Genomic DNA, 24,794 nt, shown 5'->3' with positions numbered 1-24,794 from the left:
ACAAAGATCACCACTTTCTAACTTACTGAAGACAATGTATCAATTATACTTCAAATGCCAACTGGGAGATAAGGATAAAGATTGGGCACCTCACATAACTTGCACTAGGTGCAATTCTAAACTAACACAATGATTGAAAAAAAAACACTTACCATTTGGCAAACCAATGATCTGGCAAATGTCTCAAAACCGTGTTGATGATTACTACTTCTGTTTGACTAATCTAACTGGCTTTTCATCAAAGAATAAGAAGAATATTAAAAACCCAAACCCACCCTCAGCAATTAGACCTGTTCCCCACAGTGAAGACCTGCCAGTTCCAACAGCTCCACTAGTGTGTGAAGAAGTTACTAATTCTGATAATGAATCCACAAACACTAAGGAAGCACAATGTCAATGAAGTGAAGAGGAGCACTTTCCAGAACAAAGACTACTTTTAATTACACAAGCAGACTTGAATGACCTAGTTCTTGATTTATACTTATCCAGGGATCATGCAGAAATTTTATCTTCATGTCTTAAGGAATGGAACTTACTTCAATATGGTGGGTAACATTTGTGCTTGTAGTGATGTAGTAGGATTAATGAATCAGTTAAACATACCATAATATGCTGCTGAGTGGCGCTTGTTTATTGACACTTCCAAGACAAGTCTGAAGGCTGTACTACTGCATAATAGTAATACATTTCCATCTGTTCCTGTGGGGTACTCTGTGGCTATGAAAGATAACTATGTAAATTTGTCAGAGATACTTGAAGCTGTTAAGCGTAAGGAAGAAAATTGTACAGTATGTGGTGGTCTTAAGGTGATTGGTTTACTAACTGGTCTCCAAAGTGGTTTCACAAAGTATTGCCGTTTTCTTTGTCTTTGGGACAGCCGTGCAACAGATAAACATTATACTGTTAAACAGTGGCCACCACAAGAGAATTTGGCTCCAGGGAGAGATAATGTGAAATATGTACCTCTGGTGGAGTCTCAAAATGTTTTCCTTCCCCCAATGCATATTAAGCTCGTTCTTATGAAGAATTTTGTCACGGGAATGGACAAAAACGCTAATGGTTTCATGTATCTACGTGAAGTGTTCCCTGAATTAAGTGACACCAAATTGAAGAGAGGATTTTTATTGGGCCACAAATTAGGAAGTTAACGCATGATAAGAACTCTAAACAAAAATTAAGTCAATCAGAACTTGGCAGCCTGGCATTCTTTTAAGGATGTCGTTAAAGGTTTCCTAGGGAATACAAGAGCAGAAAACAGTGACATTAGTGGGAACTCTTTTAGAAACCATAAAAATCTTGGATGCAGAATGTCACTAAAAATGCACTTCCTTCATTCTCATTTAGATTTCTTCTCTACCAATTTTGGTGAGGTTAGTGATGAACATGGAGAAAAGTTCGATCAGGACATTTAGCGAATGGAAAGCTGCTATAAAGGTAGATGGAACCCTGCATTGTTAAGTGACTACTGATGGTTTTTGAAGTGCGAAGGATATATATCCCACAGAAGGAAGTTGTCATCAAAAAGACTCAACCCTTCACCTTCAACATCATCATCGAGCAAATTAATGTTGCAATTTTTCTTGTAAAAATGTACATTAGGTCCAGGATAGTAATACGGCATTAAGAATGTTATATATTGTCTAAATTTAGTGTGGACCACCATAGTCTCTTTAGATATAGGCATTTAAAAACCACCATAACAAAAAATTGGAGGTTGATGGTGAAAATCTAACTGATTCAGCAAGTCCAAATTTATTAGGTCCTCCATATTTTATCTCTGTACCTGAAAAAAAAAAAAAGTTTTTTTTGTTGTATAGTGTAATCGATAATTAAGACCCATAGCAACCTGATTACCAACATGCAAAACAAAAATGCTATGAACTTGTGGATCACCCTAATATTTTCTTGTTAGATGCATTGTTCAGATGCATACCGGGAAACTTAACAAATGAAGCATCTACATCTACGTGATTACTCTGATATTCACAATAAAGTGCCTGGCAGAGGGTTCCATGAACCACCTCCAAGCTGTCTCTCTATGGTTCCACTCTCAAATGGCGCGTGGGAAAAATGAGCACTTAAATTTTTCTATGCGAGCCCGGATTTCTATTATTTTATCGTGATGATCAATTCTCCCTATGAACGTGGGGGCCAACAGAATGTTTTTACAATCGGAGGAGAAAACTGGTGATTGAAATTTCATGAGAAGATCCCGTCGCAACGAAAAATGCCTTTGTTTTAATGATAGACACTCCAATCCACATATCATGTCTGTGGCACTATCTCCCCTACTTCACGATAATACAAATCTAGCTGCCCTTCTCTGTACTTTTTCGATGTCATCTGTCAGTTCCATCTGATACAGATCCCACACTGCACAGCAATACTCCAGAATAGGGTGGACAAATGTGGTGTAAGCAGTCTCTTTAGTAGACCTGTTGCACCTTCTAAGTGTTCTGCCAATGAATCACAGTCTTTGATTTGCTCTACCCACAACATTATCATGTGATCGTTCTAATTTAGGTTATTTGTAATTGTAACCCTTAAGTATTTAGTTGAATTTACAGCTTTCAGATGTGTGTGACTTACTGTGTAACCGAAATTTAGCCGATTTCTTTTAGTACTCGTGTGAATAACTTCACACTTTTCTTTATTCAGGGTCAACTGCCACTTTTTGCACCATACAGATATCTTATCTAAATCATTTTGCAATTTGTTTTGGTCATCTGATGGCTTTACAAGACGGTAAGTGACAACATCACCTGTAAACTATCTAAGACAGCTACTGAGATTGTGTCCTATGTCTTTAATATAGATCGGGAACAACACAGGGCCTATAACACTTCCTTGGGGAACACCGTATATTACTTCTGTTTTACTCAATGACTTTCTGTCTGTTACTACGAAGTGTGACCTTTCTGACAGGGAATCGCAAATCCAGTCGCACAACTGAGACAATATCCCATAGGAAAGCAGTTAGGTTAGAAGACTGCTTGTGAGGAACAGTGTCGAAAGCTTTCTGGAAATCCAAAAATATGGAATTAATTTGACATCCCCTGTTGACAGCACTCATTACTTCATGAGTATAAAGAGCTAGTTGTGTTTCACATGAACGATATTTTCTGAATCCGTGCTGACTATGTGTCAATGAATCATTTTCTTCAAGGTAATTCAAATGGTTCACATGGCTCTGAGCACTATGGGACTTAACATCTGAGGTCATCAGTCCCCAAGAGGTAATTCATAATGTTTGAACACTATATATGTTAGAAAACACTACTGCAAATCACCGTTAGTGATACGGGCCTGTAATTCAGCACATTACTCCTATTTCCCTTTTTTTGGGTGTTTGTGTGACTTGAGCAATTTTCCAGCTCTTAGGTACAGATCTTTCTGTGAGTGAGCAGTTGCATGTAATTGCTAAATATGGAGCTATTGTATCAGCATACTCTGAAAGTAATCTAACTGGTATACAATCTGAACCAGAGGCCTTGCCTTTAAGTGATTTGGTGAAGGAGTTTGGGAAAACCCTGTTTAATAACTCTGCTTTAGTGGCACTGTCATCAGTGACTTCACCATTGTTATTATGCAGTGAAGATATTGATTGCATCTTGCCATTGGTGTGCTTTATGTATGACCACAATCTCTCTGGGTTTTCTGCCAGTTTCCGAGACAGAGTTTCATTGTGGAAATTATTAAAAGCATCTCACAGTGAAGTAAGCACTATATTTCAAACTTCTGCAAAACTTTGCCAATCACCTGGCATGCTTTTTACGTTGCTTCTACAACAGCGATCTCATCCATTTTGTGTATCATGGAGGATCAGTACCATCACTTATTAATTTATGTGGTATATATCTCTCAATTGCTGTTAATACTATCTCTCTGAAATCATTCCACATCTCTACACTTACATGATCAGATCGGAAGGATTGAAGACCGTCTCTTAAAAAGGCGTTAAGAGCATTTTTACCAGCTTTTTTAAACAGATACACTTTGCGTTTCTTTTTGATGGTTGTATGTGTTACGGTGTTCAGCCTAGCAGTTGCTAATCCCTGTATTTGTCACGATACTCACTATTTGTCCAGGATTATTTGTTGCTAAGAGGACAAGTATGCTTTCACAACCATTTATGCTTCGAGTGGGCTCATGAACGAAAGCATTCAGTACAATTTCGGATGAGGTTTTATGCCTGCCACAAGCTTTACATGTATAATTTTTCCAGCATATCGAGGGCAAATTGAAGTCACCACTGACTAGAATTGTATGAGTGGGGTACCTATTTGAAATGGGACTCTAGTTTTCTTTGAACTTTTCAGCAACTCTGTCTTCTGAGTCGGGGGGGTACAATGATCCAATGCCTGAGCTTCAGTGCTTTCTATTAGAGCTTGGAGCTCTGGTTGTTTCCTAACACAGCTACGATAATTTGTAACTTCAGTACCGATCATTTCTACAACTACCTTGTTGTGTTTTGCCTGCCACCTTTTAGATGGACACCCTTTCTGTGGTTTCCTGAGAACCACTAACCTAAAAAAGTGCCCAGTCTCTTCCACACAGCCCCCGCTACGTGTGTAGCCACTTCCTGTGTGTAGTGGACTCCTGACCTATTAAGCGAAACCCAGAAACCCACCACCCAATGGTGCAAGTCAAGGAATCTGCAGCCTACACGGTCACACAATCGCCTGAGCCTCTGATTCAGATCCTCCACTCAGCTCTGTGCCAAAGGACCACAGTTGGTTCTATCAACGATGCTGCATACAATGATTCCTGCCTTAATCTCGCAAGTAAGACTGGCAGTCTTTACCATTTCCACTAGCTGCCCGACACCAGAGAGAATCTCCTCTGATTCAAAGCGACACACATCATGGGTACCGACATGAGCCACCACCTGCAGCTGGCTGCAACTTTGTACTCTTCACGGCATCCAGAATGACTCCTCCTGGCATGCACACTGGCTTCCTTCCCCTCCTTGGGCTTGTTCCTTAGGGGCCCCATTACGCACCTAACATTGGAGCTCCCAACTACCAGCATATGTGAATGTCCAGACCTTGCTGGCCAAGAAGCTTCCTCTGGAACAGGGTGGACAACTGCATCCAACTTAGAGACTTTTGTCAGCCACAGATAATGACTAAAATCTGTTCGTCAAACGAACTAGGGAGGCCCTATAATCGGCCGCTTGGAAAGTCTTTTGCCCTGCCAGACTTTGGAATGATCTCCCACTCAACCATAGGTGAGGGGCCAACCTCAGTGGAGGCAGTACCCAGGGCGGCCACAGCAGTGGACCAATCAGGGGACATGTGGAACATGCTTGACGTCCCTCGCATTCCCAAGTCTGACCCCCCACTGTGATGCTAGTTGGCAGCAGCCTCAAGCTGTGTATGGGAGCCAACAGCCCGGAGATGTGAGCGAAGGGTCACGAACACAGCTCACATCTGTACACAGCATTTTTAGCAGCAGGAATTTGAAGTGCTCTCTCACTGACATTCTCACTGAGCTACAATAACCGAAACAAACAAAATCCTGTACAATAGGACGGTCGATAACAGCAGCAGTACTGTATGTTACACTGTTATTGAAATAAAAGGTTATGCCTAGTAAGCACTCGAACATTCAAGAAATTACAAAATAAACTAGTAACTACACAGGTATCTGTAAATAAGTTGATATAACAAATGAATTATGTACTCGCTGAGTTAGCAACAGGAACTCAAGGTGCTCTGTCACTGACAGTCTATCTGACACAGAAATGGCAAACGTAACAGTATTTTGAAAACTGTCTGGTTTCTACAAATATACAGTGAATCCTATTTTGACACCTTTCCAGAGACGTTAAAAAAAGTGGGAACTAACTTATTAAGCAGTGAAAGTTACAGGCTCCCTCCTTCCATTTTTGTAGTTTATGTAACATACATAATAGGTAACAAAATATTCATTCCGGGCTTGTTTATTATCCAATAAAGGTGTACTAAGTTTAGTCACTGACATATATGGAACTTGGAACTATCTGGTAAGCAGAAATGTTTGACTTAATTCCATTCACTATAATCGATGTTTTGGAAAGCCTGTAATTCATTATTTAAATAATGAAACACTGCACCAGTTACATACTTTTTTTATGCTTAGCATGGCACTTTTCAAGAATTATTCTCATTGTCAAGTGCAAATATTTACGTATTTTGTCTTATGTTTGCATGTGTATATGGTACTGTGCCTGCACGCACGCAAACAACCATCACTCACATTGTTTGTGTGTGAAATGTCACAAAAAATACTTGTTCATATGTTTACAATTGATAACGAAAAAAATTCTCTAAACACATTTCGTTAAGCATGGAACATATGTAAAACTGGTGCAGTGTTGCAGTATTTAAACCAGAAACATTTCAGCAATGCAAAGACTGCAAACTCGCCAAGTTGTCAACTAGGTCAACAAAAGAACTAAACAACAGAACACGGATCGCAGGTGTCATGACAATTACAATGCTCACAAAATTGCCCACACGCATTAGTGACAGTTTGAAAACTGTTGTGATCGGACATTATTCAAACAAATCTAGTTACCCCCATCAGCCATCAGGCAAAGGAGATCTTGGCAGTGGCAGGAGATAAAGCATGAATTGTCTCGACTTTCACCGATTCAGATCTGTTGATTAGAGCACCCAGCTGTCAAGCAACTTAACCATATAACATAAAACACTATTTGAAGGCCAACACCAAGCCAAGTATAATTTTATGCCAATTATGTCAGTTTTTTTCTACAAGGACATAGTTTCACAAAGTGTAAATCATGGTAAAATTATAAATGTGCTAGCACAAAATCGGGTGAGAGTTAACATTGTGAACATAGAAAATTTGACGAGAGCAACAAAGAATGTTGCAGCTGGAATGTAAAATAGAAGTTATACTGTACTTGGAATAAGTCTCGCACCTAGTGAGTTATGGTGCGTGAAAGTGAGATTAGAGAAATCTCTGTGCTAGTAGGTGCTTTCAGTTTTAAGTCTGACAGCAAGCAGCTCTCCAAGCACAAAGTTTTAATTACCTTGTTGCCCCATAAGAGACGCCTCTTCTGCATTTGTTCAGCATAACGTGCAGGATTCATTGCAGCTGGATTGTAATATTTTGGAAATTCTATTCCAGTAGTAGACTTAATCTGTCGAGCCTGCTCTTCTGCTGAACGTTGAAGAAGTTGCTGTGGTGTTACAGGTTGTGCCGTAGGATCATTTGGTGCTTTTATTTCAATTCCAAGACGTTCCAAAACTGCACAAAGTAATCATCACATAGTCAAGCTATTCCTATATTGAAATACCCTCACTATTAAGTTTAGCTCATATATGTAAAGCAAATTGTATCTATTTAACTCATTGTACACAATCTATTCCAAGTTGCAGTGATAATTCTTTAATTTCATTAGAAAATACACAAAAATAAAATTAAAATACAAGTCTTAACTGCTGAAATATGTCTTTACTTTGTCACTTGAACTAACTTGTGGTTCAAATGATTTTCAATAATATAACACAGTAAATAACATTCTGTAAAATATTGGTATTTAATATTAGAATTTTTAAAACATGCTTAGTTCATGTCAGCCGTGGAAAAGAACTTTTTTAGACATTGCAGCACCAAACCAGAATTTGCATCCAGGACATAGAGCTCACACGAGCAAATTTGGTCAGCACTGGGCATTTCCACTGATGTGGGGGTGTGGCACAGGAAATAGAAATGTTTTTCAATTGTTGCATTTCTACACTATGAAAATGAAGATGCAGACTAGCATTCACTTAACCTAATTTTTTGTGGATAGGATACAAAACAATCAAACAAGGGACAGCAAAATCATGCAAATAGAAAAATATAACAGTTTATCACTCCAACTGAGACAAGTTACTTGTATCTTATATGCAACTATTCTGACAGTATTAGTGATAAAAAAAGGGAAGACTAAAACTTTAGACTACTTTCCACAATTGCTACTTGATTGGAGATTAAAGAACTAAACAGCAGGGACTAAACAGCAGAGTCACCAGTCCCTTGATCCAGGGATAGTTCATCTGGAATTAGTGACATCCACAAAGTATGCGTCCTGATGATGAAAGTACGTAGGATGGGAAGACCAAGGCATTGAAGGCAATACTGATGCCAGGGCTGAGAAAGGATTTACAAAGAAGTGTATGGATCAGGCCAGTATGTAGGTCAGGTGAGGGGTCTCCCAGGGCTCATCCTGTGGTGAGAAAAGCCCCTCCCCTTTATCCAAATCCTGTCAGCCTGATGAAGGACGAAGACAGTTACAGAGCAAAGAATATTTTCTAGTTGACAGAGTCAAGGCAGTAAAAGAGAAGAGGCTAAATACAGCCCATAATAATACAAGAGAAAAGAAACAGGTAAGGTAGCTGGTGAATGCCCGCAGGGCTCTGCACACAACCGGAGTTGTACTACCCACAGCAGTCGCATCCCTGCTCCAGTGCGGCAAAGCATTAAAGAGCACCCACTATTCAACAGATACAAAATAGGCAGAAAAGGCAAAACACCATACCTAAAAGCAATTAAAACAGAGTAAGGAGGTGTTCTCAGCGGTCCCCCTGATCCAGCATGCAACAGATGCCAAAAACCCAATCACCCTGCCCCTGCCCTGAAGCAAGCTTCAAATCTTCTGACAAAGCTGGTGCATGAAGTGCCAAAACTGGTAGCTACACAATAAGTGACAACATAAGGACAGTTGTAGGTGTTTCATTTTCTTACAAACTCAAAGTTCGGGTGGACTGCCATTTTAAATGCTAATGACTGAGGCAACACTGAAATTTTCACAGCAAAAGGAAAGTTTGTTGCGATACAGTCAGCAAGCCATCTTCGAACAACATGACTGTGCCTTGGAAATGGTGGACCATATCACCTGCCTGATTCAACACGCTGCCGCACATTCCATTCCCTAGTCTAGCAACCACCTGACAATGGTGTGGTGGAATGATGAACATAATTTATCAATCAGAGCCAGGCACGCAGCTTTGCAGAAATTAAAACACTGTTCATCTACTGAAAATCTTCATGCCTTCAGGTCTGCAAGAGCACAAGGGAAGTGAGTGTTAAAAGGACAAAAGGAACTCCTGACTGTAACTAATTAGTCCACTTCCACTGCGTAAGACAGATTCAACATGGCAGCTTTCAGCCAAGGGCAGTACACCTCCCCTTACAACTTTGTTGAGAAAAGAGGGCTTCATGAAAACGCCTACACAAGGCACAGGTTTTAGCTGAACACTTTTATACTGTCGCTGCATCAGCCAGACAAACTCCTGCAGTCCAGGTCTTCTGTAGAACTGTAGAGATGAGGGGCCTCTGCTTTACTTCATGCAACGAGGAGGTCTACGATCTTCCATTCTCCTTGTGGGAATTGAGTCAGCTCTGACCATGATCAGTTACACTTCTCCAGGGCTGGATCAAAACCATTATGCCATGTTCCATCTTCTGGGCCCTTGAGCTGAAGTCAAGCTCCCATTTCGTTTCAATCAGATCTAGTTTGATGGACAGTACCTGTAACAGTTAATGGAGAATGGCCATTACCAGTTAAGTGGGTAAGACTCTCCGATGCAAGGTCAACTGCAGCCTTGTCTGGTTCTTCAAATTCCATGGTCACCTACTCCAGTGCAATTTCTGGCACTACTGTTCTGCCGTTGACAACTTAATTCTACTGAAGACAGCAATACAGGATACCTTATGCCGGAACCATTTGGCGTGTTACTTGACCTTGCAAAACCATAGCACATGGCACCATTTGGAAGTACAACATCCTTCACCAACTTCATGAATGGGAACTACATGGATATCTGCTGCTTTTTATCCAATCCTTTGAGGATTGGTGCTTTTGATTTTGCATTGGTGATGGCTTGTCTGATTGCAATGCTCAAGAGAATGGGGTTCCACAAGGTAATGTACTCAGTGTCACAGTGTTTGCAATCACTATCAATGGCATCTCCTCTGCTGTCAGGATCTCTGTTAAATGTTCTGTTTATGGATGACTTCATTATATCCTGTTGACCATCCTGCAAGTCAGCAGACAAATCCACACTGGAAACTAGTCACTGGAATGCAAAGTCGTGGCCATTTCCCACTGAACTGTCTGCAATAGCTGGGAAACAAAGGTTAATGGCTAAACATCACACTGCAACTGTAGAAAAGTGTGTGATCTGCCTGGAATTCAAAAGGCAGATGTTCTCTCAATGAATAAGGCACTTGATAATCGAATCCCTGAAGCATGCGATAGCTGAACAGCATCTGCATCCAACAAGTCATAAGGCGAATTGTTTAAAGAACACACTGTTTAATTTTATCCATTTTTGCAGCTGCAAACCTGACTGTATTCAGTACACTGGAAGTATGAATTAAAAAATACTTCATCAAAAATTTTCTTGTTTTATTAAATACATTATGCATTTCGGACCCTGTGGGTCCATCCTCAGTGTAAGTTGTTTTAATACGATTTATTGTTGATCTTGAATGAGGTGAAATGCATGTTTCTGTTATGAAAAGGTCTGATGTTAGCTTATGAATTTCGTACGTCAAATGCAGAAAATATGTTCAAAACAATGGAAAAAAATGAATAGTGTAAATGGTGGGACAAATTTAATTTCAGGAATGTAAAAGCGGGGTTGTACTGTATAGAAATTCAGAAATTCATGCAGGTGCTAGGTTTGCCTCTTTTTGTTGTAACTAACCTATTTGCAAATGGTACCAACTGAAGAAACAGTAGATATAATCTTTGAAAACCTGGTTGGGAAAAAAAAAAACTAAATAAATAAATAAAAACAAACAAAAAAAAACGGTAGAAGAAAAGTCAATTGCAGAAATATCAAAGTCAAGGACATATTGCAGCTAATATTGCCACATAATTACTTTACATTTAATAGGAAAGTTTACCGACAGAAAAAGGATACTGCCAGGGGCAGTAGTGTATCATGTTTCCTGGCAGATATATAGGATGTATCAAAAAGAATCATCCAATTTTTAAAAAATCATAGCTATTATGCCATTTGAGATATACATGTGTGTGTGCAACATACTCTTGGAAAGAGCAAACTCTCGAGTTTTACATGGTTCCCACTAGGTAGCAACAGTGTGCGCCGACTGTAGTTCTAGTAAAAATAGTGTCAGGTTGACAAAGCGTTTTGTGTTCTATGTTTTCTGCAGTGTGGTTTAGTAACAACTGTTCAGCGTGACTTTCGTACTAGGTACGGTGTGGATTCTCCTACAGCACAGAGCATTAGACGATGGCATGAACAATTCCGAGAAGCAGGTTGTTTGTGTAAAGGCAAACTGCTGGGCCATCCCCAAGTGTCTGACACAGACGTCAAACGCATCCGCCATAGTTTCACTAGGAGTCCACAGAAATTCGTTCATCGTGTAGCTCGACAATCAACATGCCCCCAATGTCTGCGTGGCTTGTGTTGCGTCAAAGTTTACACATGAAACGTACAAAATTCCTACTGCAAGCTCTTTGTGAAGGTGACAGACAACAACACGTGGAGTTCTGTAATTTCGTTCTTGGTAGGATGGAGGATGACAGTTTTCCTCCACACTCAGTGTTTAGTGATGAGGCAACATTCCATTTAAATGAACCATCATCATATGAAGTTGTACAACATGAGACAGACCCTCCAAAATTTGGTGCATTTTGTGCAGTTTCACAGAAAAAGGTGTAGGGAGGTCCATTTTTCTTTGCCGACAACACTGTTACAGGTAGCACATTTCTTGATATGCTTGAGAACTTTCTTTTCCCACCATAGGAGACCGCTTCGAATGACTTTATTTACCAACAGGATGGGGCACTGCCACACTGGCGTATGGAGTGCAGGAATTTTTAAATCAAAGAGTTATTGAATGATGGATCGTTCACACTGGAACAAATGATTCAGCCTTACATTACTGGCCTCCAAAGTCACTGGACATGACTGTGTGTCAATTTTTATGAGGGTTCGTAAAAGACTCTGTTTATGTGCCGCCATTACCAACAAAGAATGAACTGAGACATCGCGTAACAGTAGCTGCAGAAGCTGTAACTCAAGACATGCTTGCTGCAGTGTGGGAACAATTTGAATACCGCACTGACATATGCCTTGCTTCTCAAGGGGGGCATACTGAACACCTATGAAAAGATAGGAAAAAACTTGATGTGCCAAATCGGATGTCTCTTTTTGAATCAACCTGTGTTTCTCAATCATATGGAAAGCACGTTCTTTAAAGAAAACAACAGACTCCAAAATATAATATTACTGGAAATATGTTGATGATACCTTGCTGGTATTTGACAGAACGAAAGAGGAGATTGAAGAACAACTAGCCTTATTCAATTCTTTCCACAATAACATGAAATTCACAACAGAACATGAGGACAACAAAAGCATAAATTTTTTGGTTCTTATCACCAACCACTGACAAAAACTTAAGTTGCAATCTCGACTAATAAGAAGTTAGGATACTCACTCGTCCATAACAAAATCGAATACATAAAAAATTCAACGGCGGTGGAGTGTACAAAGGATCATGCCCTAGTTGTCCTGCCTACCATGTAGGGAAAATAGGCTGAAACATCAAAACCTGGTTTCAAGAACACACAAATGCTTTCAGGCTCAACCACCTCGAAAAATCAGTTACTGCACAGCATTTCTTGGAAACAAAACATAACATCAACAGTGTACAAAACAACTTGGTACTATTACATAATGAAGCCCATGGAAGATCCTAAATCTGTTAGAACTGGAGATACACCTCCATAAAATCAAAAAACTACAATCTAGGTTAAATGAACAGACAGATTTCACAAGCCACAGTTATTTCAGTAATTTTAGAGATCTACTCTAAATTTATTCTCTGCATATGTCAATTATTTAATAATTAGACCTCTGGCACTACAAGTAATTTCGTTTTTGGTCACACCATGTACACACTTGTGAAATGTGCGTGCAAATGACCCTCTTGAGTGAAGTGATATGCATGGACAGGATGGAGAAACCAATGTATGATAAGTTAAAAACACTTTTCTTGGATTATGTGGCAAGTTTACAGCATTCATTTATTCCACTGTTTCATGCATATTTTCCACATTTCATTCACTAAATTCATAACCTAACATGAAACCTTTTCGTGGTAGGAACATGTTTTTCACCTGATTCTAGACCAACAATAAATCATGTATTGAAGATAACTTACATCCAAGGATGGACCCACAGGGTCTGAAATACATCATGTATTCATTAAAACACAAAAATTTGAGGCTGCAGATGTTTCTTATTTCATACTTCCAGAACAAACTGTGATTTTAACTGGTGTCAGAACTTTACTGCAACTGTTTGTATAGCTGTGGTAAGGAGAGGAATGGCATTAATCACCATCAAAAACAGATACTCCACCCTTAGCCCCGTCTTCAGTAGCACTGTCCTTCCTGTAGGAGTGGTGGCCCCTTAATGCAGATGTGTCAGAGGCTTTAAAGTGAGTTTGTCAGCAGATGCAGAACAGTCTCTCCTGGGCCAGGAGCTGTAATTCTTCCAAACGTGATCTGTATCCACTCAAGTTCCAGTGCAATACAGAAACCCCTGCAGATGCCGTTAATTAGTGATAGTTGTAACTGCCCTCCTCCCTTGGTGCTGGCGATTAACCTGAGAGGTCAGAGGGAATGTGAGACAGTGCCCAGCTCTGGTTCTTCCATATGAATATCAGTATCCTCAGACACATGATCACTATCTGAAAGGGAGAGAGCTCCCCACTCCAATGGTGGCACTGCCACTTTCTTTGATTTCGAATGACTTTATCCTTACTTATGGGAGGAGTTGCATGCATGAGTAGAGAGGATGGCTTAGTGGGCTCCTGATGGTGTGCAGTGGTATGCGGCCTAGGTCTTTCATTGATGGGTCCCAAAAAATTTGGGGTTCAAGTGTAGCTTTTCCTCCACAGATACACTGACAAGTGCAAGCACTTTTACTCGAATCCTGTGGTCTGGGTTTATGTGGAGCATCATACTTGCCAACTGGCTTCTTAAGGGCTGATGCAAAAGTAGCAAACACCAAAGTTTACATAGCTTTTAAACCTCTTTTAGATTCACCACAGGGTTTGTTTATCTTAGCTTTCAACCCCTGAATTTTCCTTTCCTTGTTACAAAATCCAACTCTTCCTGCTCCATACTGGGTAATCTCCAGAGCCGTTTATACATTTTGGAGGAAGAGTACAGGAGTCACTGGGCTGAGTCTCCACAATTTCCACATATAGCCCTCCCACTTGATGCTATAGTGATATGACCAAATCTTTGACTTTTGAAATATCGATTTGGGTTGGCAACAAATAGTCTAACCTTGAAATGGATATAACTGTGACAGTTTTTTCCAATGTGCCGTTGACTCTCCCCATATACTTCTGCACTTCCATGACACCCATTTTTTTCCATTCTATACTTAACTGCTTAGGGTCCATCTCCGTTATATCAGAGCAGGTAACCACACCTTTACAGAAGTTAAAGGCGGTATGAAATTCAGCCAAAACAGGGTAGTCACCTTAGGCCTTGTATCACGGAAGCTTACATACTTTGACTTAGCAGTTCTATGATTTTTCCAGGTAAAATGTAATTCCCTGAGAATTCCAGATTTTCAAGGAGAATCACTGCCCTGACTTTTTGACCAAGCAATATCCTCCAACACCTTATGAGCATAGAAATGAGAGACCTTCCCAAAGGTTGTCTCTGCTCTCTTGATTGTAATGGAAGTGTTATGGTAGACTAACCCTGGCACCATAATTCTGAGACATCTTCTTAGACAGACTGACCAATTCAGCTTTCTTTGTTGGATGGGTGTAGGTACTAACTGATAGCATACCCATGCTGTCAGGAGTAGATGTGAATTGAGGTCTCTCCATAGGGATCCCATGAGCCACTATCAATCCAGACATAGCCCTGCATGCTTAGCAAGCCTTACATTACAGGGTAAGGGGCATGTGCCCCGGGGGTTGACTGCTAGACTTTTTACCTCAACAGCCATTCAGCTCATCAGGACACAGCCCATCTTCAGGTTGAGTTCTTTTTAAAACAGAGGTGTGTTTCTTCCTCATGATCCAGAATGTAAGGCAAAGGCACCTGTTCTTTGAAACACACAACGGTCCACTGTCGTGCCTAAAGATGACCCCCTGAACTATGCCCAGAGTATGGTAGAAGAGTCTGGCGGCACTGGCCAGTCTCCAGCTTGGGAAATGCAGGTCGCCATATCCATACCTACCCACTGCTGGAGCAGTTTCTTGGGAAAAACACAGCCCTACTTCCCTTCCAAGTTGTGGGACACATTCTGTCAGGCCCCAGCCCTGAGGTTGCACTAAAGATGCCTATGATAAAGCGGTGTCCCCCAGGAGCAAGAGAGAGCAAGGCAGCAGGTGCATGGAATAGGAATGCAACATGACCCTGGTACCAGCAAGATTGTTAATCACATGATAATGACGACATGCAATGACATGGAGAAGTGGTTTGTCGGGAGGGGAGGGGGGAGATGATAACACACACAATAACTTCTCAAACTTGGAAAAAAAATTCCCTTAGAAGACCACGCATGAGGAGGAAGATGGTGTCAAAAAAACCCTGAAAAATTAATGGTGAGCATGGAAGGTGGGAGGGGTGGGGGATGGCACCGTACCACAAAATGATTTTTCTTTCCTCTCTGCTGAGCTCTATACAAGCCATAGGCAGTAGTTTAACCACAGTTTTTAAACATCGATAATTTATTTTTAATAATATTCATATAATTAACATACTCTGAAATAGTGTTTTCAAATTTGCGATATCTAAAACTCTATGAAATCCAATTTCAATGCTAGGAAAAAAATGTGAAATTCCCCCGAGACTTAAGGCAAATCCCTGAAATTCCGTGATCTTTCCTGGTAAAATTTAACTCCCCAAGAATACAACGTTTTGCAGAAGAGCTGCCCCCAGACAGAGGAAAGGGACAAAAATCAACCTAGGCACATGTCACGTATGGCAGAGCATATCAATAAAGACGCAAAAACAAAATCTTGTCATACACCTTTTCACAAAGCTCAAAGAACTCTTGGGCAGGAACAGTTTTGGAAGTGACAACAATGTGAAGAGTACTTGGAAAAACTAACTTAATGGATTGGCGACAGCCAACTATGACACAGGATTTCTGAATACGTGCAGTGGAAGTGATAAGGAAAAGGTAAGCTTCAATTTCATAAGCAATGACTTCTTAGTTGACAAAATTTACTTCTTTATTTTATTAAAGCCAAACATCAGCCACTTTCAGGCTCACCCTTTCATATTTCTAACTGTCGTGGATTACTGATCACTATCAATTAGCTGTATCAAGGCTTTAGTAATGAAACAGTTTCCCCTTTAGTGCTGTTAGTTTTAAAACTCGAAAGTACCAAATGTTCAATAATTTTTTTGGGCTAGCACATGGTTGCATTAATTCTTGTTACAAAAATATCTTACTGCCATAGCCATGCAAAAGTATCAGATAGAAAAATACTGTTGACTGGGGCTTCACAAAACATGACTGAATATTGAATTCACCCACAAAGGTTCAGGAATCACCATGACCAATTTTAGCAAACATAAATTATGTTCTAGCTGTAAGTATGCACTTACTCGTTAGCTTGTTTGGTTTTTTTTCATATGGTCGACGATGTGTTGGAGAACGTGACCTTCGGTCTCTATCTCTCTCACGATCTCCACCCCTGTGAGACCTAGAAGATGGACTGTGGGACCTCTTTTTACGATCTGCTGATCTTGACCTCCTCCTGCGTTCTGATGGACTGTGTGATGATCGTTTTCGGTCACCTCTGCTTCTGTGGGAAGGAGATCGCTTCCGGCGCTCTGGACTTCTTGACGATTCTCCCCGCCTGCGACGGTCACGAGATCGTGACCTTGAACGCCTTTTTGCATTTCCACGGGAATGACTCTTGTCTCTATCAGAACTATGAGATTTTCGCCGACGAGTGTTTGGTGAATGGGAATGCTTTTGGCGGTCAGGGCTATGTGAACGCTTCTTGTCTTCTGAACTATGTGCATGCTTCTTAGCATCACTTGGATTTTGAAGGCTATTACTGCACCTGCAAAAGCATAACACTAGTTAATGCAGTCTAATGACAATACTCAAATGGCAAAATATGAAAATATTTAACAATTCCTGGCTAAATATAAAAATAAGTCTTATTTTTCAATTTCATGCTTGTATAAACAGAAATTTTTATATTGTTTAAATGAAATCTGCTACCACTTTCTTGTATCTGATATTGTGACACTTCGATATTCCTCAATATGGGGCAAAAGAAATACATTATAGATGTTGGAGACTGTGAAAAGTTGGTTTTACATAAGTGTGCAGCCTTCATCTGCATGCAGTTATCAATATTTTATTCTTTCACTTATACTGGGTAGCACATTTTATATAAAGTTTGAAATAAAATCATAAATGATGAAGATTCAAATTTTGTAACAGCTGTGACAAGAATTTCCAGAGCATTTAACTTGTGCCTTTAGAACTTTTTCAACAGCGTCTTTGTAGGAGAAAAATACAAAAAAGGGAACTGAAAAAGGAAAAAGTACAAATGGTGTGCCTCTGGATCTCAATCCCACAGTTTATCATGATCATACAATCTTTGAAGGTCATGTTATGACTGACAGCTAAAATTATGGGAGCAAGCTCATAAAATATTGACAAAAATATTTCATTTTTCTTTAGTTTATTGGCTGCGAACAGAAGCTACTGACATGATGTACCACTGCTTACACAGATTTCATGGGAGCATGATTTATATTACTGCTTCCTGCTCATGTTAGCAAGATGTACTATTGCAGCTAGCAAAAGAAGGGTGAAAAATTGGGGTTTTGGCCACTTGTTCATTTTGGAAGAAGCATCCCCCACAAGCAATTTAAGCGAACTACAAAAAACAAACATGGTTGGGTGGACTCCTCCCAAATGAGAGTAAAGTAGCATTTTCACCTAATGGAGAAGCTCCACAAACAGTCTATGTATTGTGCATATTTCTTGCTCAAACAGTCCATGGGTGTACTGCCGGTCCATAGTGTCCAACGGGCACAATATTTTGGTGATCAGACATGTTGCCATTGTCATGTGTGCTGACAAACTGAGCTCCTGAGGGCGGGCGGCCGTCCTAAATCCCCTCCCCCCGCGAGGCGTTCTCGCCGCGGTCTGCGGCCGCACGTCGGTGGTCGCTGAGAGGCTGGCGTTGGCATCTGTGGTGTCATCGGTGTAACTGCCTCGTCTGCACTGGTCGCTAGGAGCTTGTCCCTTTCATGGGACAATTTTGAGGATGAAGCGTTGCGTCATCCAAATGGAAACCTACTTGTTTTCTACGTAATGTTGAGGACACGTTCATGATATGGCCCCATGGAAGGGACAAGCTCCTAGACTTCCTTACACACCTGAACTCCATACATCCGAACATTAAATTCACTATGGAGACCGAAGCAGAACGAAGTTCACCATTCCTGGACGTCATGGTCAAAAGAAGAGCGGATGGCACCCTGGACCATGAGGTATACAGGAAGAAAACACACACCGACCTGTATTTGCATGCTAATAGCTGCCACCACCCTTCGTAGAGGAATGGGGTACTAAAAACACTGGTGCACAGGGCGCGCACCATCTCGGATGCAGAGAGTCTACCCCCATGAGCTGGAACACCTCAAAACTGTATTTCGGAAAAACGGGTACTCCAAATGGCAGATCAGACACGCTCTCCGCCCCACCTCTACAGAACAGCATGTGGAGATGGACAAAGTCACAGAGGAAGAGATAGCCACCGCCTATATACTGTATACTGGCGCACTATCGGGGAAAATAGGACGAATGAGGAAACACAGAGAAGGAACTGTCTTTTGCCTGCCCAATAAAACACTAGCATTATTGGGAAGTGTCAAAGACGATCTCTGTTTGCGGAAGGCCGGCATATACCAGATTCCCTGTGAGTGTGGGAAGACTTACATTGGACAGACAGTGCGCACCATCGAAGACCGTTGCCAATAACATCAGAGGCACACTCGACTTATGTACCCCAACAAGTCGGCAGTCGCAGAGCACTGTTTGTCCGAAAATCACGAAATGGACTACCAACATACTAGGGTCTTAGCACAGACATCTAAATAACGGGACAGTGTCATTAGAGAGACTATCGAAATTTGTACCAGGGACGGACTCATCAACAGAGATTGCGGCTATAACCTCAGCAAGGCATGGGAACCAGCACCGAGTCTAATTAAGAAGAGGCTCAGCAAAGAAAATGAACGAGCGACCAGGGCAGACGAGGCAGTTACACCGACACCACCACAGACACCGACGCCAGCCTCTCAGCGATCACTGATGCGCGGCCGAGTGTTGGACCACAGAGAGAATGCCTCGCGGGGGAAGGGGATTTAGGACGGCCGCCCGCCCTCAGGAGCTCAGTTTGTCAGCGCACCTGACGATGGCGACATCGTCTGCTCACCGAAATATTGTGGCCGTTGGACACTACGGACCGCAGTACACCTGTGGACTGTTCGAGCAGTCTAGGTATTGGCTGAGGATTTTAGACACACAGCAAATCAGCTGAGGAAATCTGTACGCTGTTTACACTTTGTCCGGAGTCCACTTCACAGGTAGGTGTAACTGCAGAATCCATTGTGGTCACAACCATGATGCACACTTTCTAGTGTCTTGCCTATTAACAATTTACATACACTTCCAAGTAAAATTTGAAGTATAGTCTATGTGTCAGTCAAAATATACTATGTAAATGAATGCTAACAAATCAGATGCCCCTGTTACACACATTTGCACACTTAACTCTTCAAAAACAACACTTAGTTACATGCCACTGCTACAATAAAATTGGCTATTGTTTGGCCACAATAAAATAATTTTCAAATACAGAATATCTTAAGCATAATTATGCAACATACCTTTCTGCAGTTATATCAGAGCCAACTTCAGGCTGCCGTGTATCCTTCTCACTGAAACAAAGAAAAATGTTATAAGGAAACTTCCAGGAAGTGCGTCAGCTACAACAAGAAACTAAGAACCAACATGACATATTTTCTGTACACAGCCACACAACTTTTGCCATTAGTTAAAGACTGAAAACTGACTGCTAACATGGTATATGAAGATCAAGCTATGACTACTGTAGAAGTACTGAACTAATGACTCTGAATGTGTACCCCGCATTTCCAACTATCTTCAAACTACCCCTGTTTCATTCCCCAGCAAGGAACTAACAGTTCCAAAATCTATGGTCATTTTTTGTACTTTGTGTGTGTGTGTGTGTGTGTGTGTGTGTGTGTGTGTGTGTGTGTGTGTGTGTGTGTGCGTGGGTGTGTGTTAGCAGTAATGGAATTTGCCTCTTGAAGGCAAGCGCTGACCACCATTTATGGCCCTGTGTACCTTCGCTCATGATGTGTGCGATTTAAGAGCATGTGTCCCTACAGTTCTCAAGGCCTGCTAATGAAGGCCACTCGGGTCACCCTCCTGGCATGCTTTGGTGAGCCATCAAAGGAAGAGTATTATTTAAGCAATCTCAAATGAGTGTTTGACCTATTCTGTAACCCGTATTACTGTTGTCCAGTGCTATGCACAACCTGTACTTCATTGTATCTCACGTGTTGTTCCATAAAGTACTATGTTCCATAAATCATGTCCGTTCTTGCTATAGCAAACGTGGCGACGAGTCAGAATTATGTTTCCTCCCATGTTAGTGTCAGTGCTAAGTCACCCGACAAACATCTCAATGGAAGAAATACTCCAACATATCAAGGCCCAGCAGCAAGTTATCAAGGAACAGCAGCAGGCTCTTACCACTGCTCTCAATCATGTGGCATCTGCACGTTCGCAGCAGTTTACTTTCTCATCAGTGCAACCGTCACCCCTTCCAGCATATGATGAATCAACTGAATATTAGGATTCCTACGAGACACAGTTACACCAACATTTCCCTGTTTTTCGCATAGTCAATGCAAACCTGAGTAGGGCTCTCTTTCCTGCCTTTTGTCACGCATTTATCACATGTTGTGCCAACTTGTGCCTGTTACAGCGTAAATTCAACCGCCGGCACACCAGACAGAAATGAGACATCAGAGAGGGATGTGAAGATGTCAGCCAATTGCATGCCGACTGACCCTTCTCCAGGACGAAAACGCGATGGCAGCAACATATATGTGAAGAGGACATTAGCGCCACACCGACTGGTCGCGGCCCAGTTCTACAGCAGCATCAAATTAGGCACTTCAAAACCAGCAACTTATGAATTGTATACACTGAAGAACACTGTTTACTTTGTCTGTCGCCCTTTGCTTGTGACACATCTGATTAACACAAAGTTAAGTAATGTCATGTAGTTTTCATAATAAAACTCATTGCTTGAATTTTTGTCTAGTGATCCGAGAAGCAGGTTTCCTAGACACACATCTTTGACAACTAGGTGGGATTCAACAGTGCCTTTGCAAGTACTGACCAGTTAATCATTTGATGAAATGTCCATTACTGCGACAGAACGCATGTCATTGCGATGCGTGTAGAATTTTACCATCGTCAAAAACAGCCAAATCAATCTTAAGACTGGGCTGCACAATTACACAGGTTGAACCATCATTGTAAATTTATCAGTAGTACCCATCACAAATCGAACACTGATCACAAGGTGTGTGGCGATGATATTCGTCTGGTCCCGGAAAGGGAAGTCCGTGAACAGGCACTTTAATGTGAGAACCTGATGCTTACGGATGTACGGATACCGTATTTAATCGAATCGAAGCCGCACTTTTTTTCCGGTTTTTGTAATCCAAAAAACTGCCTGCGGCTTAGAATCGAGTGCAAAGCAAGCGGAAGTTCTGAAAAATGTTGGTGGGTGCCGCCACAACTAACTTCTGCCGTCGAATATATGTAGCGCTACATAGGCATGCTTTGTAGGCACAAAGATAAATACTGGCACCAAATCCTCTGCGTCAGTTAAAAAAAAAAAAACAAAAAAAAAAACAAAAAAAAAAAACAAAAAAAAAAAAAAACAAAAAAAAAAAAAAAATGGCCAACTCTACTTGTCAATATGGCCAACTGCTAAGCTTACGACTTGAACCAAACTACTGTAGCTGTATCGTCATTCATTCGACCTAAATTGTGTCTCATATTACAATGGACCAACTTTGTTTCGATTTCGAGATGCGGCCTAAAACTTCTCTCTCCTCTTTAATTTTGAGTCTCAAATTTCAGATGCGGCTTAGATTCGGGAAATTTTTTTTTCCCTTGATTTCGAGTCTCATTTTTCAGGTGTGGCTTAGATTCGAGTAAATACGGTATGCTCAATATAGCACAGTCCTTTGAAGTGACATGGACCACAGGCAATCAGATTTCTGCGTGGGGGGAGGTATCGGAAGTTGCTCAGTCAACCCCTGTTAAATACACTGCAAGTGTTCAGGATGATGATGCAGCTGTTGCAGCAGTACAACCTCCCATTCAGCATCACATGGGGTAGCATTTGTTACGGACACAGCAGTAACAGGCCGCATCACAACATTGCCTGACCCCCTTCCCTCTTGCCCATACTGCTTCATCCAACTAGAGCTTGCTGCATGCCCTAAGTGTTGAGTCGTTTGCAACTAGAGTCAAAAGAAAGGCCACACCACTGCAGTGTGCAGCTCCTCCTCCAAAGTGGTGGCCACAGTAGTACTGATGCCCATAAACTGTCTCTCTCCAATAACTGTCTGCGCGAATAAATTGTTTATTGACTTGCGCGTATTTAATAAACCATTAAAAATGCAAAAGGACTCAGGAGCTGCAGTGACTTTAGTTAACGCACAAATGTATGTGGACTTGGGCTCCTGTCCCCTCACACAGGTTTCATAGAATTTGGTTGGCTATAATAAATAGCAGATTCCGATCCTAAGTAATTTCTCTGCTCGTCTCTTAGAAATCTGTTGTTTACCCTCTTACATTCCCTGTGGTGGATCAATCCTATACCGCAGACATGTTGGGTCAGATGTGTTTAATGCTTTCGGTTTTATATTGCTGATAAGGTAAATTTAGTGTCAGATCAATTTCCGTACCAGCTACTGGAGTCCCTCTGCTCTGAATTTTCATCTCTCTTTCCCCTGGGCTAGATTGTGCTACCAGTTATCAGGCGCATATTACCATGAATAAGCTTGCACCCTCCTTCACCTGTTGCATCAGACTGCATCCACTGGAGACGCCGGTTCCGCACTGGTTCTGACCACTGGCCAAACTTGGATCCTGCCATCATCAAGTATCACCGGGGCTGGTGCCTGTGCATCATCCACACTCCTGATGTGGAGACAACCTGTCACTTCGACCAGCTGTGGCTGTGCACTGTAGGATCTGTTGCAGAGGGGCCACCATCTCCCCCACTGCTGCCAATGCCTGTTCCTGTGTCACTGTTCACACCACAGCGGGCGTCGCTGCCTGGCAGATCGCGGTCTAGTGTGCCTACCTCCAACCTCACTCCTCAACTGCTGTCACCCAACTCCTCGATTGCTGTCGCCGGTGCAATCCCCGCTGCACCTGATGCCGCTACCTCCATCACTGGGTCCTGTGTGACCATCACTGCCGGGTCCTGTGCGACCATCACCGCCGCTGGCACCTATGGCGCCAATTGCTGATCATCTCATCTCAGCGAGGACGTTGCTATGAGACACTATCCACAGTAGCAGCAGCCATTGTCGGACGACGAAATGGATGTCAGTGCTGTCACTGGTCTTTTCCACGATTCATGTGCCGTAAATTTTTTTGTGTGTCTAGTATTTTTTCTGTACCGTATATTTTTTGGTGCCTAGTGTTTTTATGTACATATGTGGTTTTCCAACCCCATGGAAGGGGGGAGTGATGCAACTTCACTCATGATGTGCACGATTTCGTAGATCGCGTGCCTGTATAGTTCACAGGCCTGCTTATGGAGGCCAACTGGTGTACTCTGGTGAGCTGCCAAAGAAACAGTATTATTTAAGCAATCTCAAATGAGTGCTCAGCCTATTCTGTAAACTGTATTACAGTCATCCAGACCATGTTTCCAGTGCTACTCACAACCTGCACTTCACTGTACCTTATATATTGCTCCAAGAAGTACTATGCTAAATAAATCGTATTTGTTCCTGTTACAACAGTCTCCTCCTAACTTTCAAGATTTGTTAAGTTCTCATTAATGTATGCAGAGCCACAAAGTTGCACACCAATAAATTTGAACAAGACAAAAGCAACTTTATCAGTTTTCTTGTTTCCGTGTGGCCAATCATTGCAGTTGGAGTGCCCTTTCACTTGGCAGTATAATCACCATTATTATACAGTTTATCTCATTCGTGATATAGTACTCTGGCATGCTCAATGTGAGGTGGTTCGACATGAAGGCTTGAAATCTCTCACACACATTCACTGATTGTACTTATGATTAATCAAGCCTTTGAGGTGACATGAGCATTGGACTGTACGCTAAGGCCAAAGTTCACTCGTCATTTCAGCACTGAACATCGACATCTTCATTGGAGCTTCTCACTTATGCCATGATGACAGTGCATCAAACTGCACAGCAGGTACCAACACAAAACAAACAAAAAGATGGCCAATACATCACGCCTCACCGCAATCTCAGATGACTAAACTATTCTTAGTGGTAATCCCTGAATACAACAACTTGCCACGTTATGTATTATGAGAAGCAATTAAGTCCATTTAATCACAGATCTTGCAGCACCTGCTACAAGCTATAACACAGATAGTGTTTTATTGTTGCACTGTCTCAAACTCAAGGTCCATTTGAGA

General features: G+C 41.5%; 1 protein-coding gene across 3 annotated transcripts in view; it reads right to left on the bottom strand.

The window, feature by feature from the left end:
- Positions 1 to 24,794, bottom strand: part of LOC124711949 (arginine/serine-rich coiled-coil protein 2-like) — a 60,909-nt gene that overhangs the window by 11,180 nt on the left and 24,935 nt on the right. For all 3 annotated transcript variants that reach the window (XM_047242216.1, XM_047242217.1, XM_047242218.1), the window contains 3 exons: positions 19,940 to 19,990; positions 16,625 to 17,088; positions 7,040 to 7,257 (listed from right to left, as the gene is read on the bottom strand). In XM_047242216.1, coding sequence (XP_047098172.1) covers positions 7,040 to 7,257; positions 16,625 to 17,088; positions 19,940 to 19,990 — 733 coding nt within the window. The remainder of the gene's footprint in view (positions 1 to 7,039; positions 7,258 to 16,624; positions 17,089 to 19,939; positions 19,991 to 24,794) is intronic.

This window comes from Schistocerca piceifrons, chromosome 8 (assembly GCF_021461385.2).
Source record: "Schistocerca piceifrons isolate TAMUIC-IGC-003096 chromosome 8, iqSchPice1.1, whole genome shotgun sequence".
Classification (NCBI taxonomy): domain Eukaryota; kingdom Metazoa; phylum Arthropoda; class Insecta; order Orthoptera; family Acrididae; genus Schistocerca; species Schistocerca piceifrons.
Note: the sequence above shows the minus strand (reverse complement) of the source record. Positions and strands in the feature narration are given on the sequence as shown.